This window comes from Phoxinus phoxinus, assembly GCF_949152265.1.
Source record: "Phoxinus phoxinus genome assembly, chromosome: 16".
Lineage (NCBI taxonomy): Eukaryota > Metazoa > Chordata > Actinopteri > Cypriniformes > Leuciscidae > Phoxinus > Phoxinus phoxinus.
Window position 1 is genome coordinate 3,589,201 of NC_136891.1, and position 15,365 is coordinate 3,604,565.

The 15,365-nt window shown below is 37.4% G+C and overlaps 1 protein-coding gene across 9 annotated transcripts in view; it reads left to right on the forward strand.

Moving 5' to 3' along the window:
- The window catches only part of filip1b (filamin A interacting protein 1b), a 38,197-nt gene that overhangs the window by 18,806 nt on the left and 4,026 nt on the right, over positions 1 to 15,365 (forward strand). For 3 of the 9 annotated variants that reach the window (XR_013800611.1, XM_079638995.1, XM_079638996.1), the window contains 5 exons: positions 1,365 to 1,652; positions 2,925 to 3,098; positions 4,199 to 4,377; positions 9,300 to 12,078; positions 13,856 to 13,913. Coding sequence is in view for 8 of the 9 variants with exons in the window: in XM_079638995.1 (XP_079495121.1) it covers positions 1,371 to 1,652; positions 2,925 to 3,098; positions 4,199 to 4,377; positions 9,300 to 12,078; positions 13,856 to 13,913 (3,472 nt within the window). In the remaining variant the exon portion in view is untranslated. Of the gene's footprint in view, positions 1 to 1,362; positions 1,653 to 2,924; positions 3,099 to 4,198; positions 4,378 to 9,299; positions 12,079 to 13,206; positions 13,272 to 13,855; positions 14,469 to 15,365 lie in introns of those variants that run through there. The other 6 variants (XM_079638991.1, XM_079638990.1, XM_079638989.1 and 3 more) reach the window with 3 other exon arrangements.

Below are 15,365 nucleotides of genomic sequence, written 5' to 3' on the forward strand. Positions count from 1 at the left end.
TAATAAGGTTAAAAGCTACTATATATGCAGAACAGTCAGAATGGTTCTTGTCATTATCTTGTTTGTAAGTGTCTTTGGATAAAAGAGCTAAATGAACAAATGTATAGTTTGAAAAAGCTTGATTCCGATTAGATTAGTTTCTCACAGCTCAAACGCTCATATCGGGGCCTTTATGACCTACTGCAGAATTCAACATAGTCAACATCTTGTTTTAATAATAAGCTTCATTAAAAGCTCTGATCTTCTGAGAGTCCACAGCCTTTTTATCCAGATGCGGTTCTGGAGGAAACATGGAAACATGAGTGATGTGTGTGATTTGAGCGGTGATCTCTCTGAGGGCAGTGCTGGATCAGGCCTGATAGGCTGGGTGTGAGATCATACGGGAGGCAGCGTGCACACAGTTTATCAAAAATCCTGATGTCATAGTTCAGCTCAGCGGCCCTCTCTCTCTGAAATCCCCCTCTTAAATCTGCACATGAGAAATGAGGCTGTTGCCGATTAGCTACAAGGGCAAACTACACATTAAAATATTAAGATTTGGCTCAGAGCTTGAGACTGCAGACATTTGATATGAGAGTCTTCTGTAGAAAAGGGATTGCTTTTACTTCACTTGAAACATTTGTTGCATGAAACCGTAACACCTTTTGGTCAGCAAACTTTTTTTTTTTATTATTACAAGATTTCTATAATGTTAAAGTAAGATAAGGATTTATCTAATTAAATATGCACTCATCCAGAACAGAAATCTGAACATTGGATAAAGCCAGGTTTAAAATATGATCGAGTTAAAGGGTTTTACAGAGGGGATTTTGGATGTATTTTAATAACTAAGGTTCAGGTCTATAGGTAATAACTTTTTAGGTAGGCCTATAACATGTTGTAAGTCATGTGAATGCTATATAACAAACCCCTCTGTAAAAACCTGCAGAATATAGACAGGAATAAAACCGTAAGTTTGGTGTATCTAAAGCTGCTGAAGTGGAGATTTCTGACTCAGAAAAAGCTTGTGTAAATATATGTGCTGTAATTGAAATATACAGATGCAAATAGATAAAATGCAATAAAAGAAACACTCTAAAGTGTATTTCGATGTTTCTTTTCGCTAGTCAGAAACAAAATGTCATGAAAAGTAAAATAGCCCAAAATCTCTAAATTGACCAGTGCATGAAAAAACAACGAGTGCATGAAAAATTGTTTTTTCTTTTTTCTTTTGATGTATATTATTGCAGGTAATGGCTAAAAACCATTACCTTGCAAAAAACGGGAGCATCAGATACTGATATTAGCCGTTTTATTGTTGTAAGTAACATTGTGATATTTGTCTCGGGTGTATCTGTGGCTGATGTCTTTGTTTGCACATGCAGGTGAAGATGAGGTCCAGGACCAGCGATATGGAGGGCCCAGAGAACAGTCCACTGAAGCCGCTCGCTAGAATACACAACGTTGAGAAAGAGGGAAGCAAACAGGAGCTGATGAGGAAGAAAACCAAAGCTCAGGAGGAGAAAGAGAGCAGTGAGGAGAAGGTTGTTGTTTGTGGGACGTTGAAAAAGCCTCAGAAGACTGGTGAGAAGCAGCCGAGGAGAGATGGACTGATGGACCTCTCCAAAGAAGATCTGGTTCATCTGCTGGGGGTCATGGAGGGAGAAGTTCAGGTGAAATCTGACTGCGTGTTGTTATTCGTTGTGTGTTTACCATAGTAAGTTTCTGCCAAAATACCATTATTACTACAGTAAAAGTGCGGTAACCTGGTACACTGGGGGGAAAATGGTGTAGGATTTACTTTGTAACAATTTTCACTGAAACTGCTTGGAAATTTCACAAATAATTACAAAGAAACAGTGTTACATATTGAATTAAATGTGAAAATAGATTAAAGTCTACAAGATATTTTCTTGTAGAACATACTTCAATAATCTTAAAAAAAATGTTTTTACTGTGTACTTGCATCTTTGTCATTCACAAAGGAATTAAATAAGTTTCTGAAGCTTTTTACACTTTTTGGAGGAGATTCCATATGAAAATATTATGATTTAAAAGCACTAACAGAAAGTATTTTGACAGAAACTACTGTATTAGTACCATGGTAATGTGTTACGTCTGGGTACCAGGGTAAATACAGTATGCTCTGGTTGTGTACTGCTCTTTTTGGCAAATGAGATACACCTTTCAAAAGTTTGTGGTCCGATTTTTTTTGAAAGACAGAAATTAATACTTTATTCTGTAATGACGCATAAAATTGATCAAAATTGACAGTAAAGATGTTTAAAAATGATATTGATACAAAATCATTCATCAAAGAATCCAGATTTTTTTCTTCAACATTGATAATAATCATAAATGTTTCTTGAGCAACAAATCATCATATTAGAATGATTTCTGAAGGATCATGTGACACTGAAGACTGATGCTGAAAATTCAGCTTTGATCACTGGAACAAATGACATTTTACGATATATTCACATAGAAAATAGTTATTTTAAATTTGAATAATATTTCACAATATTACTGTTCTTACTGTATTTTTTTTTATCACATAAACGCAACCTGGATGAGCGGAAAAGACTTATTTTAAAAAATGTTACAGGTCCCAAACTTTTGAATGGTAGTCTAGGTCATTTTTATATTCTGTGCATGTAGAAAATGTGCATGCTGCACGCAGGATGCAAACTGTAGTATATGGCATGTGGTTGTGTTAGTGTTCTGGTTTTGTAAAAGCAGAGAGCGCCCCCTTCTGGTGTACAGTCAGAATGTAACAGTTTGCACACTTTTTTTGTGTGTGTTTTTTTTGTTTTTTATCATTGAAGATAGTTAATTTCACAAAGGTTCATAGGTCATGTTTGTACCAAAGTATTGTTTGTTTGGAGTAATTTGATACACATCCAGTACCATGGTACCACATTAATGCAATGATTCCACCATTTTAGGCCCGTGAAGACATTATCCACATGCTGCAGTCTGAGAGAACACGGCCCGAGGTTCTGGAGGCTCATTACGGATCTGCGCTTCCAGTCAAACCTCTTCAAGCTCTGCAGAGAGACAGTCTGATGGCCAGCAGCAACATGATTAGAGACGATGTTTATGAGATACCTATGATAGAGGTGAGGAACACTGCCTTATTCATCTCTAAACCATTTAAACTTGAATTTATCTAAAGAATCTTAAAGGATAACTGTCGCCAAAATTGAACCTAGGCTCTTTTTCTTTAATCTACCCGAGTCAAACTTTCGTGTAAAAGCAGAATTAGAATGGAAACGCCACTTTTAAGATTGACCGTATTTTCGTTTTAGCTCAAAATGTCTTTTGAATGGGAGTGCATGGGGCACTTCTATGATAGCATCAAAATCGCTATTTTTAAAACACTAATGCGGCTCGACACAACATGAAACTGTGCTTGAAGTATCACCAGTGGCTCTACACATGAACTCCAGCATTGAGTTTGTGTACATAAAGTTTACCAAAAAGAAAGGTTTTGTACGACTCACTTTATCAGTTAGTGTTTCCGGTGGCTGGAATTTTGTCAATCAAAAGTAGTCGATCTCTGAATGCAATGTTACATGAGGAGAGTAAAGATGGAAAGCTCCTAAAGCTTGTTTCTATATAGATTGTAAGTGTCTAAGTTATCATGCTTTTCATTGGAATTACAAGTTCATGACATTTCCTCATATGGAGTCAGTTCATTACGTTGCATTCGGAGATCGACTACTTTTGACTGACAAAATGCCGGCGGACGGAAACCAACTAAAGTGAGTTGTACAAAACCTTTCTTTTTAGTAAACTTTATGTACACAAACAATGTAGTCAATGCTGGAGTTCATGTGTAGAGCCCCTGGTGACACTTCCAGCACAGTTTCATGTTGTGTCGAGCCGCATTAGTGTTTTAAAAATAGCGATTTTGATGCTATCATAGAAGTGCCTCATGCACTCCCATTCAAAATGCATTTTGAGCTAAACCGAAAATACGGTCAATCTTAAAAGTGGCGTTTCCATTCTAATTATGCTTTTACACAAAAGTTTGACTCGGGTAGATTAACAAAAAGAGCCTAGGTTCAATTTTGGCGACAATTATCCTTTAAATGCAATGCAAGTCGCTTTGAATAAAAGTGTCTGCCAAATGCATAAAATGTAAAATGCAGTGCAGATTATAGCGTATTGTTGTGCTAGTTCAAGCAATTGGTGATGATAATCGTTGTTTTTATAGCTGGACCGTTTGGAGGAGAAGCAGCGTGACACGTACAGGCGTATGTTAGAGCAGTTGCTCTTAGCAGAGAAATGCCACCGGCGCACCGTCACCGAACTGGACAGAGAAAAGCACAAACACATCGACTTCATGAACAAAAGCGATGATTTCACCAACTTGCTGGAGCAGGAGAGAGAGAGGTGAGGAGACGAGCTTTACACAACATCTCAGATGTCTGTCAACAGTGGGATTTTCAGTCAAATGTGCTCATAAAGTCAAACAAATGATTGGTTAATTTTTATACGGGAGCTAGTTAATCATAATAACTGGTCAAATCATAATGTAGGAAACCCTTCTCATTGTAGCCCCGTTTGAAAGAGACTACAACCACGTGGCATCAAAGCTATGAATTGCACATGATTGTATTGGTGACCACAGGCTGTCCTAAATCACACAAAGGGCCTTATAGCAGTGAATGAAGGGGTGACGGCACGGCATCAAAAAGGCCTGTCGTTAGCGTGGTGTTCTTCTGACAATGTGAAACGGGCAGATTGAGGCCCTGGAGAGCTCCAGTCATTAGACCAGGAGCATCTGAGCTATATATGGACATGAATGGACTCAAAAGAACATAAATGACAACGTGGGGATCTCCACGGGTCAAGAGCTTTTCTGGAAGCACATATTAAAGGGATTAGAGCAGCTTCTCAAATAAATGAGTATATTATGAAGAAATAATACCTTGAGTACATTTCCCCTAAAATATTTCAATATGAGTAATGTGGGAATATATTTTTTTTTTAAAGTGTAAAGTTTATGCATCATGGTGGAATCTGGGGTCTGAAAAACACTTTTTTCTCACCACCCAGTCAGTTTCTGATGGATATACCATGAAGTTTTGGCCTACTTGTTTTTTTCTCTTTGATTATCCCGGTTCACTCTGAAACATGTCACTCAGCAGGAGTAAAATCACTGTTTCATGGTGGACAAAGACACTGATTATTAGGATGTCGCTTTTACAATGTAGGCTTTTATTAAGGAGACCTGCATTTTTCCACCTAGAGAGATGTTGTTGCAGTGACGCACACGGTGAACATGATTTAAATAAGTATAACATGTTCCTGGATCAACATCTTTTTTAATCCTGGAAGAACATTCCAATCAACCAATCAGATTCGAGGGACAAGTTTACAGTTTATGTCAAGTTTAGGCTTACAAACAGGGTTAGGTGCTTCTACATCAGTGTTATTCACCATCAGTTCCCTCTGATTTTAGGGATAAGTTATGGGATAGATTTTTGAACAGGAATGTTGATCCAGGAACGTGTCTTTTTTGGCAAAATCAGTGATCTTGGCTTACAGACACACAAAACGTATTATTTTATCAAATAATATAATTGCAGATATTGCACCCATTAAATATTAAGAACAGCTCCGGTACTGTATGTTGAACTATACTTCGAATACAGCAAAGATATTTATTTTTCTTGAAATAAATTAATACTTTTATTCCGCAAGGATGCATTAAATTAATCAAAAGTGACAGTAAAAACATTTATAATGTTACAAAAGCTTTCTATTTCAAATAAATGCTGTTCTTTTGAACTTTCTGTTTGTAAAAGAATTTAGAAAAAAAAAAATTATCACAAAAATATGAATCTGTTTTCAACATTGATAATAATCAGAAATGTTTCTTGAGCAGCAAATCGTCATATTATGATTTCTGAAGGATCATGTGACACTGATGACTGGAGTAATGATGCTGAAAATTCAGCTTTGATCACAGGAATAAATTACATTTTACAATATAATCACATAGAAAATATTAAAATAGAGCGGTTTTAAATTGTAAGCCAATTTAAAAACTGTTTTGTTTTGTTTTTCTTTAAAAAGAATCAACCCCAAACTTTTTAACTCTAGTGCACTGCACATAGAAATTATTTATTAAACAATATATTTATCAATGGAAGATCAGGTGACTCATAACCGCAAAATCCAAACAATTCCAGACAGAGACAATGAGATCCTTCATATTCTGATAAGACCCCTATAGTGGTCGACCACTGTCACGGTCCTCCGCCTCACTTCCTGTTCACCACCCTGAGTAGCACACGATATCTTGCTCAAAACTTCAAAATCAAATCTTTTGAACTGCAATTATATTAAAATATGCTCTACTAACCCTAAATGAACATTTGTTTGGATTCTACAGTGCTGTGAAAAGACTGTAAATGTATATTTAATTTCCTAATCTTTTGATTTTCATATATTAATTATACTGTATTTTAAAACAGAATTAATTTGTGTGATGCACCATCAGAAAAAAAAAAAAAAAGTTTATAAAAACCTTATTTCTTTGCTCTAGTTTATTGCATTGGCACCGTTCAGTCACACCCATTCCCTCCACTTATCACGCTCATCTCCAGCCCGTGTGTTTGCACATTCCTCCATAATTCTCTCATTTCAGAGATGCATAGCAGGTGAGGTCACTGCAGCACCACGCCACCTGGGACTGAACGCGGGGAATCCCGCCAGGAATATAAAACTGCTTCTAGAAGCATCCGTAATGCCCTTCCTCCTCAAATTACCTCTCGCTCTTTCACATGACATTTACACTTGTTGGTTTTCCTCTTGAAGCCCCACATTCAAAAAAAGACTGTAATCTGAAGAGGACAATTAGTTTTGTTCTTTGATTGGCATATAGGTCAGTGCAAGACAGACACTAATGTTTTATGAAGTCAACATGAAATCAAAACAGTTTAATATTCCTTTATGTATAGGCCCACCTCAAGACTCTGATAGTTTTGTCTGTTAATATAGCCTTAGGTCCTCTGTCATTGTAAGTCTGGGGATTTTTTTCACCTGTTTTATCATTCGCCAGGCAAAATTTATAAGTCTGATCACCTAGAAAAGTAATAACACATCATTTATGTCTGGAGTTACACATCAAAGTTTCAGACTTACTTTAGCTGCATTAGCAAACATCCACGAAAACTACATCTGGAAGTTTCATGTGCTCTTGATATTCAGCCTGTAATTTAAATCGCAAGCACATTTATTCTAGACACCAGATGATGATGTCATTCTATCGCCATTCACATGATTTATGATTTATTAGTCTCTCGCTGCACATGTTACAGTGGATCTGATGATTTCTGAAGAATTTCCCAGCTGTCATCTTAAACCTTTGCCAATATCAGAGAAACGACCCACTATATCAGTAAACTTCCGTCAACCTTTTTTCCAAATATTATTTGCTGAGCAGTGACCTTTTAATATTTTTTGTAATGTATTTACACTGAACCTTTTTTTTTTTGAATAATTAAGATTTTTTTATATTTAAAAAAAATATATAATATATATTCTCACCTAGACTGCATTTATTTTATCAAAAATACAGTAAAAAAAATAATATTCTGAAATATTATTACAATTTAAAAAATAACTGTTTTCTATTTTAATATATTTTGAAATGTAATTTATTCCTGTGATCCAAGCTTAATTTTCAGCATTATTACTCCAGTCTTCAGTGTCACATGATCCTTCAGAAATCATCATTACATTTTAAAATATATTCAAATAGAAAAGTTATATTTAAATTGTAATATTTTTTACAATATGATTGTTTTACTGTATTTCTGAATAAATAAATGCAGCCTTGGTGAGAAGAATAAACTTCTTTCAAAAACATAAACAAATCTTGCATTTCTGTTTATTTATTTAGCATCGCATTTCTGAGTGACAGGGCTTCATCTGAACCAAGAGAGTGCGACATTGTTCTCTTACAGAACAAAACTTTTCCCTTGCATTGTTGTCTGTTCCCAGGGGAATGCTTGGTTGCATGTGAGAAAGGAAGTAATTGGGTCATTTAATAGTTTATATGAAATGGAAAGGGAACTCTTGAAATGATACAGGGAGTTTAGTGCATTGACCACAGCTCTAATTGTCTGTTTCCTAAAACAATATCCAGACTTCAGTCTCGAGGGTAAAAAAGAATAAGAGAGGAAAGCTGAGAAAAGACTGCATGAAAAGCTCTCAGATGACTCCGCCTCCGTTGTCCAAACAAGGGCAGAACAGATCTATGTTAGAGGGATGATATCACCAGCAAGTGGGGCAATGCATTTTCACACAACATTCACCTTTCACTGCGCTCATGACATGGTTGGAATGTGATGGCTAATTCGGAGAACCGTTTAATGATGCTTTGAGCAGAGTAACAAAAGCTGTGCACTTCAAAACATGTTAGGCATGGACCCACCTGGACTCCTCAGCTGCAGTAGATGGTGAGTTTGAAAACAGTTTGAAGTGTATGCAAATAGACTGACAGTATTCATTCATGGGTCTGTTCGGATATGTTATAGTGTATAACTGCTGTAAAATTCTCAATAAGGAAATGAGATCATGGAATTATGAAGGAAATATGCTGCAAACTCTGTGCACTTATTTCGCAAAGGACAAGTTCCTCTCGACAGGGAGACTCCCGCAGAGCTATATCAGTGTAAACATTCACCAGCATCATAGACCTTTCTTCAAGTGCCCTTGTTGGCACAAATTCCACTCTTTTGATGTCCTAGTAGAGTTTTTGCCAGGTGGGAACTTTTTCCTGTTGATGTGCCAAGCTGTCCGCGAGCTGTGTTTCGATCCTGTGATCATGCAAGCATGAAATGTTCAGTGACTACTGTCAGAGGCAATCACTGAAGCATTCAGACACTGCTTCTTGTTCTTATAACATGCTTGTCTTCTACTTCAAAACTGTACATCTCTAATCTTGAGTTTATTTGCTCACTTCCAATAAGGCAATATGACGAAAATAGACTGCATCTGACATCATTACATACTGTAATACTGTGAAAAGTGAATGTCATAATATCAATTCTAAATATACTGTACATATGAAAATGAAAAATGTATATATATATATATTATTTTTTTTGTTTATTTATCATTATATATATGAATATTACTCTGTAATATTGTTTAAAATGTGCACCTTAAAATATTAAATTATTTTGATAATGTTTAATTTTAAATTGTGTGACTCTGAGAGGGACTATGAGAGTGACTGTGAAGTTTGACCTTTATTTTGAATAAGAATTAATAAATGAATATATTTTTGTTTCCACCAGACTCAAAAGACTATTGGAGCAAGAGAAGGCGTACCAGGCTCGCAAGGACAAGGATCACAGCAAACGTCTTGAGAAAGTTCAGGAGGAGTTGGTTAAGTTGAAATCATTTGCCCTGATGCTGGTGGATGAAAGGCAGCTTTACATTGAACAGATTGACCAGCAAAAGCAGAAGTTCCAGGATCTCAGCAAGAAGCTCAATGAAAGAGAGCAGCATTTGGATATCATCAACAGCAAAGCTAAAGAAGACAGCCAGAGGATCCAGAAGCTGGAGTTCGACCTAGAACATAAGACCTCCAAATTTTCACAGGAACATGAGGAGATGACTGCCAAACTGGCTAAACAGGAGTCTGAAAGTCGACAGCTGCGTCTAAAGCTGGCCAGCTTGTCACGCAGGATTGAGGAGTTGGAGGAGACCAATCGTACACTGCAAAAGTCCGAGGAGGACCTTCAGGACCTGCGGGACAAAATAAGCAGAGGGGAGTGTGGGAATTCGAGTCTAATGGCCGAACTGGAAACCCTTCGGAAGAGAGTTCTGGAAATGGAGGGCAAGGATGAGGAGATCACAAAAACAGAAGCACTGTGCAAGGAGCTAAAGAGGAGGCTTCAGGATGAGGAGAATCACAGTCGTGAGCTGAGACTAGAGGTTGAAAAGCTGCAGAAGAGGATGGTGGACCTGGAGAAACTGGAGGGAGCTTTCAATGTGAGCAAATCTGAATGTGCTCAGCTTCACACCAACCTGGAGAAAGAAAGAACTTTGACAAAGAGCTTGGCGTGTGAGCTAGAAACAGTTAAAAACCATATCAAAGAGCTTGAGTGCTCAGAATCGAGGCTCGAAAAGACTGAGATGGGTTTAAAGGACGACTTGACGAAACTAAAGTCATTCACAGTGATCCTAATGGATGAGAGGAAGAACATGGCTGAGCGAATCAAACAGGAGGAGCAGAAAAGTGAAGAAATGAGCAAACTGTTTAAAGCTGAGCAATGCAAAGTCATGGAGGTCACGGAAAAGCTGATCGAGGAAAGTAAGAAGCTTCTTAAACTGAAGTCTGAAATGGAGATGAAAGTGTCCGCTCTTACCAAGGAAAAAGATGATCTGAAGTCTGAACTTGCAAGTGTAGAAGAGAAACGAAAGGATCTCAGCGTAAAGGTATGTCAGATGCAAAGTAAAATGGATGAGCAAGAGAAAGCTGAGTGGGAATCGGCAAGAAACAGAGCTATTGTGGACAAAGTTGGATATCCTGATGAGGACAACAAGGTTAAGGAGCTCACGATTGAGATTGAGAGACTCAGGAACCGTCTCAAACAGCTTGAGGTTGTGGAGGGCGATTTGTTGAAGACGGAGGATGAGTATGACATGCTTGAGAAGAAGTTCAGAACCGAACAAGACAAAGCCAACGCTCTTTCCCAGCTCCTGGAGGAAATGAAGATGCAGATCACCAAGAACAAAGCCATAGAAAAAGGAGAGTTGATAAGCCAAGAATCTGGGCTAAGACTACGCTGCAAAATAGAGGAGGCCAAAACGAGGGATCTTCAGGCCGACGTCCAAGCTCTAAAGGAGAAGATCCATGAGCTCATGAACAAGGAGGATCAGCTATCTCAGATTCAGGTAGACTACACGGTTCTCCAGCAGAGGTTCATTGAAGAGGAGGATAAAAAGAAAGACATGAATCAAGAAGTTCTCAAACTAACCAAAGAGTTGGAAGCTACTAAGCGTTACAGCCGTGCCCTTAGACCCAGCATGAACGGAAGGAGGATTGTGGACGTTCCTCTTGCTTCCACTGCAGTGCAGACCGACGCAGACATCAATGAACACATCGAAGATGAGACTCCAGCTGTGTTCATCCAAAAGTCTGTTCTTGAGGAAAATCACATCATGAGTAATCTGAGGCAGAAAAGCCTCAAGAAACTGACTGTGTTGGACCGTTACCCACCGGCAGCGGCAGAGTTGGGGATGAGAAAGTCTTGGAACCCTTGGATGAAGAAGAAAGAAGCCGTTACTGTCATTCGGGATGTTTCATCAACCCAGCAGGTCAATGGAACAACATCACGGTCATCACCAGAACTAACCATGTCTCGGAAATCCGGTCAACCCCTCCATATTAAGGTGACTCCAGACCATCAGAGCAGCACTGCCACGTTGGAGATCACCAGTCCACGTGCTGAGGACTTCTTCTCAACTACCACCATCATCCCGACTCTTGGGCTCCAGAAACCACGCATAACAATCGTTCCAACTTCTATGTTGCCCAAGTCCAAGGCCAACGAAGGGCCAGCTGAACGAACAAAGTCTCCAGTCACTATAACGGCCATCTCCAGAGCTAAATCTCCAGAGAAAGGTAAAGGCTCCTTCTCGGAGCATCCTACTTCTCCTCTGTCCATCATAACCGTGAGCGCAACTCCGGTCTCTCAGGCATCCATCTCCCCAGAACCCTATGAGATGACCATGGGCAGAGCCGTGTTCAAGTTGACCCCTGAAAAGCAGACAGTTCCAACGCCCATCCGGAAATACAACTCCAATATTATAACCACGGAGGACAACAAGATCCATATCCACCTGGGGTCACCTGGGTTCAAGAAACCTCAGGATGACAGAAGCGGCACAGTGACGGTTTGGCCTAATGGTGTGAGCTCAGACAGCAAGGAGATGTCAACGGGGACGGTTCTGCGCTCTCCCAGACAGACGTCTGCTAATGTCGGGAACTTGACCCAAGGCAAGGTGACCAGCAGCATCACAATAACCCCCATCACCTCGGCCCCAACCAGGTCTACTCAATCTGTGGTGAGTACCAGATTTATTACGTTGTCCCTCTGTTTGGATTTTAGAAGATGCGGAATGAAAAGTGAGTGTGCATATATGCAGGGCCTAAAATTAACAATCGGCCTGCGCCGAATGTGAGTAAAAATCAACGTTGGCGAGTATATGAAATGGCGTCACTCGCCAATTGGCCAGTAACATTTTTATGAATTCTAACAATGCATGAACGTGAACGACGCTCGGGCCAGTGCTTTATCGTAATGAACATTTAAGCCTTGACAATTTAAATATTCAAGCGCAAGAAGACGCGAAAGGGAGCTCAATTCGTTACTCGTGGACTGTGTGGAAAGTTACAGTAGATGTGCGCGCACATGTGATGCACGCGCCCAAAAAGCGTGTTTTAGACATTGTGCGAATTCTAAACTGAGCTCTCTTTTAAGTCTTCTTGCACTTGAGTGGACAAATTCACATAATTATGTCAAATATGTTCTAGTAAACAGTAATGTAATGTCTTAAGTGAACGTAAACAGAGAAAGCAAAACACGTGTACAGTATCAGTATATTATATGGGCATTCACTCTTAAAGTGACAGCAGCCTAATATTCCTGCTTCTGTCTGTCTTTAATGTTAATTAAATAGTTATTAAGGACTTTTAATTTATAGAGTGAAGACTATGCAGTGTTATTTTATATTTGCTTACATTTCTGTACCTGAAAACTACTGTTAGACCTAACCTGAAAAGCACTGTTTATTTCATATGTATATTTTTTATACTGTATTTATTTGTGCTTTTGCTTGTAATTTGATTATTTGTCCTTATTTTATGTACTTGTCTTTAATAATGTTTTAAATTCATAAAAGTTAGGCTAGTAGTTTTAGCCGTAGAATCAAATTGTGAACTTTCACTGGTATCTAAAATGTTGGTGTCCTTACTGCCTGTTTTTGCAAAAACATTTTCATGGGCGGTAAAAAATATTTATAGCCAATATATTTTCAAGTCACCGGCCATTGGCTGGTGTGGCAAAAAGTTAGTTTTAGGCCCTGCAAACTGTATATGTCATCAAATGACAAGAATAGTCATTTAACAATTAATACTCTGTGATTTTGTGTCCCTAAAAACAAAATGATCGTATTCAATCTTCTATATTTCAGTTGCTTCTGAAATGTTTCAAAATGATATCAGGGGGTGTCTGCTCCCTAGATAGCTCTCTTTCAAGGTATTTCTTTATCGCTAACCAACACTGGAATGTTCTGACATGTTTGTCACCAAAAAAAGCTTGTCAAGAAAATCCTTTAAATAGTGGCACCAACTGACCATTCCCCTCATGTTTAACCTGTTATAAAACTGAATTATTGTGTGACCAGAACTAAGCTAACCGTCATATCCTTGCCTTAGGAAAACCTACTAAATCAAGCACCAATTGTAATGAAAAGTTGTTAGCATATTATAATATTGCATAGATGAATAATTGAAAAAATAAATAAATAATACGTACTTAGACTTAATACAGGATACATTTCTAATATTGGGAATGACCACCCTGTTTTATTTTATTTTATTATAAAACTATATATTTATTTGAACTATATAATTTTTTATTAATTTTTATGAATTAATTTAAGACCCCTTTACAAACAATTTAAATGTTTTAAATGTATTTTTAGAAACAGAAAGTTAACCTGCATAAATACAAATACAAAATGCACTTTTTAAATTATGACAAAGACATCTTTAATAAAAAAAGAAGAAGAAAAAGAAAAGAAAAAAATGTGATCTCATATTTCTTTTTGCTTTTTTCAGCATGGAACGGATGTGCAGTCATCTCGCTCCACAGCAACACGAATCCCCATGTCAAAAGGTATGAAAACAGGGAAAGCGGTCTTAGGCCTGTCCACGACGTCACGCTCTGAAAGCCAGTCTATGAAAATTGAACTGAGGAAATCGTCAGTGTGCAGCTCTGCAGCTGGAGGGGGAGGAAAGAGCTGAGATTGGCTTGTGTTAATGTGGCACTGGAAATTAATCGAAGCACTGCAGAACTGACTGAAATCTGAACCCAAATGTTGCGATGTAAAACAAAGCAATCATTAGCACTGGCACTGGGGCCTCCATTTCTGGATTAAGAAACATTATTGTAATATTGTAAATATTCTATGTCAAATCAGCCTTTATGTACAGACATCTATGGTTGGAAATGGAAAAGTGACTGATCTTTGCACGCGTGTTGTTGTTTTTGGGCTAAAGCACATTTTGACTAACTTTTTTTTTCTCTTTTAATATTTATTTTTCCATTTAGCATTTCACTAATGTTTTATTTTGTAAAACAGCTTGTGGAGGTTTCCAGGGGGAATGAAATGTATTAAATGTCACTGAATTAATTTTGTGATTCCACTAAATAAACTTTCTTTTCAGAACACATACATTCTTTTTTATTTTATAGTTATTTATAAGTCATTTTTATTGATGATTTATATATTGATATTTATTTAATAGGAAATGCTAGGGAGAAGATGGGGGGACATTATTCATTTCTATCATGCTGTATATTTATTGTCGGGGGTACTGGACCAAGGTCAGGAAACCTCCATAATGTGTGAATAACATTTTAAACAACATTGATGTTAGTAAAGCATGTTCAGTGGATAAACAGATACTCATGATTGACTTGTTTTGGAGAACAAATGTTCTGACAGTGAAGGAATTTTATATTATTCCTAAAATTATATCAATGTCTTTTGCTTCCTTGCAATTTAGTGACACATTCTGAATCAATTTAATTATTAATAACAAACACACATTTTTTGTAAGGAACAACTAAAGGTTTAGTTCACCTAAAAATTTAAATTCTGTCATTAATTACTTATTCATTTCGTTCATCTACAGGAACACAAATGAAGATCTGAGTTGAGTGAACGTGCGCTGGAGATTAATATTCTCTGAAAAAAGTGGTCAATTATGTTTTTTTTTGGGTTAAATAACATATGGATTACTTAAATCATGTCTTTACTACCTTTAACTGTCAATGGAGAAAGTTTTCTCAAAGTTTTCTCAGAATCTCAAAAAGATTCAAACGAAAGTCTTACAGGTTTGATACAACATGAGGGAGAGTAAATAAATAATGACAGAATTTTCATTTTTGGGTGAACTAACACTTTAATATAAATATATATAAAAGTACAAGCATTCACAAATTTTCCTGAATGTTTCGCCCATAGAAGTCCATTACTGTACACATCATTTGTGCTTATTTATACAAACTGAGGGAGGAGTCTAAATTATTTTCTTTCTTTTTTATGAAACAACATTAATTTAC